We start from the raw sequence: 5,392 nt of genomic DNA, 5'->3' as shown, positions 1-5,392 counted from the left end.
GGGGGGGGGGGGGGGGTGTGTGGAGAGAGAGAGAGAGAGAGAGAGAGAGAGAGATTGGGTCCCTAGAGGTGCCCGCGAGAGAGTGTGTGTGTGTGTGTGTGTGTGTGTGCGCGCGTTGGGTCCCTAGAGGTGCCCTCGAGACAGGAGCAGTGTGTATGTGTGTATATGTGTGTGTGTGTGTGCGCGCGCGCGCGTTCAGAACAACTGCTCTAAGGCCGGTGTGTGTGTGTGTGTGTGTGTGTGCGCGCGCGCGCGTGCATTGGGTCCCTAGAGGTGCCCTCGAGACAGGAGCAGCCACCCGGCAGACACAGGGGCCGCCCGCCAGGCTTCACAGAGGAACTCACCCCAAGAGCTCTAACCGGGGCGCTGACAGAAGGATAGGAAGCTGGCTCGTTTCCAGGGACGAACAGAGGATAAGGCAACAGCTGCCTCTAGGTTCCAGGCACAGTTAAAAGAGAGGCAAGGGAGGTGAGAAGTAGAGGAAAGTGAGAGGTTTAGGGAAGAGAGGTACAAAAGGCAGCAAAGGCAGGGGTGATGGGAGGGAGGGAGGGAGGGAGGGGAATGTTTGGAAAGGGCGGGAGACGGCTGTCGCGGGACAGATTTCAGAGTCCGAGGGCTCAGTAGGAGTGCGTTGGAGGGAAGGTGTTACAGAACTGTGAGAACAGGGCCCCAGAGCGACAGAAACATAGCTATTGATGTCACTGGATGACAAAAGAACTAGAGCGCAGGACCCTGAAGACCCCGAGGGAGATGGAGGTGACCTCGAGGCATGCGGGTGCCGGGGGGTGGGTGATGTATTCTGCGACGACATCTGTCTAATTTGAGGAGGACACCTGTCTGCGCGCATGAACAGAGAGATGCTCTGTACCTCTTCAAAAGTCTTGAGATTTATAGATGGCACAGTCACTTCCAACAGCCCATGCCATCCTCTGGAAGAAGTAGACCATGGCGCTCTCCACCAGTAAGCCACTCAAGATGGCCAAAAAGGAGAGCTTGCGGTTGATGTTTAGGGTCACTGAAAAAGAGAAGGCAACTGATAAGTTCTTAAGAGTTTAATTAAATGATACTGGCATGTAAATTATGTGGTAGTGTGAATGGAGTTGTTTTGTAAAGCTGTTTTTAGACAATCTGTATTTGTTCTTATTAATCTATGCTGTTACTTTTCCATCTGCAAACCTTCTGAGAGAACCAAAGCATCTGCTTATAACAAAAACACTGAGCTTCTCCTGCTCGCATCAAGACACAGATTCCCGTGAATATTAAACAGGAAAATGAAAGAGTCTAAGGTTATAAAGAGAGTAACAGAAAAAAATTGATACTCTTGGTTTTATAGTTTACAAGATGATAAACATTATAAGAAGTATCAGATAATAGGTTCATTTAAAATAGCACTTCTCACAATGTGTGGGAAAAAGGAAGACACACAGGGCTGCTTCCCCCTTCCTTGACATAGTAAGAACTGTCCTGAGCTGGGAGGCAGGCTGGCACCCTACCCTGGCTTGACACCTGCCGGCCATGTAACCTTGGACAAGTCACCACGAGTCATAAAGTGGAGATAATAATGGCTGCCCTACAGACCCCACGGGATAGATATAATGCATGAAGAAGGCATTTTGAAAACTAAAGAGTACCATGTGGTTAAAGTGAACAAATACCGAACATGTGCTATGTGTAAGGCACTACAGAAATGTTAGGCATTGTGATTATTCTACGAAGAATTCCAGCGTTTAACAGGTTATATAAAAACTACTCTATAGAAACAAGACTTGAAGCTTTCAGATGGGTTGAAAGATGAGAAAACAGTAAGACATAAACATACCTCTAATTGCCTGAAAATTGGACGTAAGGACAAATAGTTTAATGAGTCTGAGGCACAGGGGTGTGTAGTCGTGTTCCCAAATGACAGCCGGTATCATAAAGAGTTTTCCGTAGCTAGATAACAACAACGCTTTCAGCAGCAAAGCCAAGTTGAGGGTTTTTTTCGCTGTTATGGGTCGTTCTACCCACAGGAAAGTAAAAATGCCAGTAAAATAGGCAGTTTGTTCTAAGGAGGAAATGAAAAATAAAGATATGAATGTCCCAATCCAAACCAGAGCCCCCTAAAAACAAACAAACCACAATTCCAAAATACAGCCTATCAGCCGACCACAAAAGAAATGCTTTATCAAGATCAAATTTCCTTTGTTGTCCCCTTTTCTTCTTCCTTTTTTTAAAAAAAAAATAAACAAATAAACCCCTGTCTCTTGTGTCAAATCCTGCTGGTATGATTTCAGAAACAGATTTCAAGAATTCTTTCATGAAATACTTCATCATCCTCTGAAGAAAAAGTAACTCCATGAGAACTGTAATCATCAACATTCTAAAGTTCCTTTTAGGAAGTAAGGTTCTGTTTAACAGCTTTAGTCCTAGAGATCTCCACAGAAAGAACAGACAGGAGAATGGACGCTTTTAAATCTGAAAGATGGGACCCATCCTAGGAAGTTCATATGAAGAGGTTCTTCGTTATTCATTCTTCTACTATTTATTGAGTGCCTATCAGCCATAGGATTGTGACTACTCTCTCTGTTACCTAAATTTAAAACTTCCCTTATTCATTTTAACAAACGTTTTGAGTGTAATTCCATATCCTTCCAGAAAGCACTCAGAGACAGAGTCCAGACTAGAAGAAGCAATAGTTCCCCTGGTGTCTCGCAGTCAGAATAGAGCACAATCTGTTCTGTTCCCATCAACTAGGAATTTAACGTTTCTTTTAACTGCATTATTCTTTTTATTAAGATTGTTAGTGCTCTGATTACCCAGCTGCATACATTTTGAATGGTCTGTCCCTAATTCTACTTCTCCTATAAGCTGTGTTATTTAGGTTTCTGCAGGATCAGGTTTTTCTGGAACACATGTATCGTACTACAGGAGAAACAACTGTATTCTTTCTAAAATGTTTTACAACTGAATCTAGCCAAAATAAAGAGGTTCCAAATATAGGTGATTAGGATCGATAAACATAACGTAGGATGGTGAGCCCACATGAAATTTGATATATACTTCAGGAGAGACACACCCTCAAAATGACTGAAGGGCTTGTCAACTGCAAGGATCTGTTCAAACAGGCAGATCATATAGCCTGGGTTTTGGACCAATAATAATAATAAAGAACTCCCTAACAACAAGAACCATCTAACGATGGTGGGTTGTCTCCTGTCACTGGGAATACTCAAACCCTCTTGCAGGAATCTAGAGAGAAGGGTTTCTTGCACTGGACAGAAGGGATGACTAGGTCACCCTCCATAGCTTTCTAGCTTAGAACTTGGGAGACTTAGGGAACTAAACCTGCCCTTGGGCTCTGCACGGTCTTTCACAAGGCAGATGTTGGAGAGCCCCTATTACTTAAGGCGTTCGTGATCAGGTGGGTTCAGTAGGAGCAGCAGTGGAGAAAATGGAAGACGGCGCCAGGAGACCTTCCCCTGGCTCTGCGCTGACAGTAACCTGTGGGGGGACTGAGGGTAAACCATTTGCCCTTCCTGTTCCTGTGCTCCCGCAACTGCGGATAGGGAAGGAGCCCCAATCTACGCACCGAAGAGGATGGCTGTGAAAACTGAGGTGATAATACCGTAAAAACCGTGTTTAAGTTGTAAAATACTGTATTTGTGTAAAATATTCTTTGTAAATTGTTTTAGGGATTTGAAACCTAACTAGGGATTAGATTAAGATACATAAAAAAGTTAAGTAACAGTAGAAAAAAATTTCTGATCAAGTGTCAAAATAGCCACTATAGAGTCGGTGCTACAGAAATTCCAAACTATTTGAAAACAAGCCTGGTTTGTTTTTTAGAAATTATGGACATAAAGCAATTTATCTATAGCAATTCTAAGAGGCTTTGCTTTAAAGCTTAAAATTATATTAGGTTCTGGTTCTTGGTTTAGGTGATGTGTTCAAGGATTTTTTAATATTATTATGTACATTTGGGAATTCTCAGCATACAGATGAATTTTAAAACCCCTGGGCCGAGGGAGTAAAGGCAGATTGAGAAGAAAAGGGGACAAAAGAGGACACACAGTCCAGAGATATGACACTGGAGAGGGCTGGAGACAATATTACTAAAATAATATTTCAGTATAATGAAAAGATTTTAGAAGCAGAAAAGCATGGAAACCAGTAAGTAATAGAACAGTCACAGGAATTAATTCAACCCAATTCTGACCTAAGTCACAAATGCAAATTCTGAAGAAAAGCCATTTCAGAACTTAAAGAATTTGGGGGAATAGCCCCTTCCCTGCATGCAGTCAGATAAATAACAAGTCTCCCCTATTAAATACATTGCATTAGTACAATGCAGTTAGTATAATACATTGAATAATGCCTGGCAATTATCAATCTGTTTTAATAAAGATGAGATTCAGGCAATCTTCAGATTGGATAATCAGAAATTGAAGAATTTTACTAAAAATACTGTGTCTCAAAATACTTTATGAAACACTCTGATCTGATAAGCATAATTATTTCCATGCCATATGTGTGGTGACAAAAAGTAAGAAAGCAGGTGATTTATACAAACTCACCTAGCAGATTAGTGGTACAGCTGAAAATTTAGTCTCAAGTCTTCTGACTAGCTCCTCTTTACCAATGATTAAGACCACACACCTTGATTTTAAAATCCAAATGTTAGGTCAACTAAGAATAGAAAGCATGGCTTCTTCCTACCTAGAGAAGCAATTGCAAACATTCTATAGAAATCCCACTCTTTAGCATATCTGATAAAGTCATCAGGATCAATGCTCCGGCTCGAATCTTGAAGCTGCCACCATCTCAGGTATGCTTCACAAAGCAAACAAAACACGCAGAGTTTTCCGTGCATCTGGTAGTCAGAAAGACATTGCCATTCAATCAGGTAAAGAAACAACTGTACTTAACACCAATAGGCACAGACACAGCTAACTTCTGTGGTTTTTGAACAATGTCCCACCTAGTAGCTTGTCAAACTCTGAACTGCCCAATTAAATGCCAATTGTATGCCGTCTGTAACCAGTAGTTCTTAATTAGCAATGTTCAGCAGAAGCATCACATGGGGAGAGTTTTTGAAACACAAATGTCTATGCCCCAGTCCTGATTCAGAATCTGTGGAAGTAAATCCTAGGCATTCATGTTTTGAAACAGTTCCAGGCAGAAGGTGAATTTTTTTTTTAACATCTTTATTGGAGTATAATTGCTTTACAATGGTGTGTTTCTGCTGTACAACAAAGTGAATCAGCTATACATATACATATATCCCCCTATCCCCTCCCTCTTGCGTCTCCCTCCCTCCCACCCTCCCTATCCCACCCCTCTAGGTGGTCACAAAGCACCGAGCTGATCTCCCTATGCCATGCGGCTGCTTCCCACTAGCTATCTATTTTACATT

General features: G+C 42.2%; 1 protein-coding gene across 3 annotated transcripts in view; it reads right to left on the bottom strand.

Annotated features, from left to right (window-relative positions):
- Positions 1-5,392, bottom strand: part of ARV1 (ARV1 homolog, fatty acid homeostasis modulator) — a 14,767-nt gene that overhangs the window by 2,666 nt on the left and 6,709 nt on the right. For 2 of the 3 annotated variants that reach the window (XM_007127602.4, XM_007127603.4), the window contains exons 3-5: positions 4,696-4,849; positions 1,820-2,044; positions 869-1,015 (exon numbers count right to left, since the gene is read on the bottom strand). In XM_007127602.4, the coding sequence (XP_007127664.2) occupies positions 873-1,015; positions 1,820-2,044; positions 4,696-4,849 (522 nt within the window). In that variant the 3' untranslated portion in view covers positions 869-872. Of the gene's footprint in view, positions 1-249; positions 1,016-1,819; positions 2,045-4,695; positions 4,850-5,392 lie in introns of those variants that run through there. The other variant, XM_055081447.1, reaches the window with a different exon arrangement.

Source organism: Physeter macrocephalus, chromosome 20 (genome assembly GCF_002837175.3).
Source record: "Physeter macrocephalus isolate SW-GA chromosome 20, ASM283717v5, whole genome shotgun sequence".
NCBI lineage: Eukaryota > Metazoa > Chordata > Mammalia > Artiodactyla > Physeteridae > Physeter > Physeter macrocephalus.
This window is presented reverse-complemented; position numbering and strand designations above follow the sequence as displayed.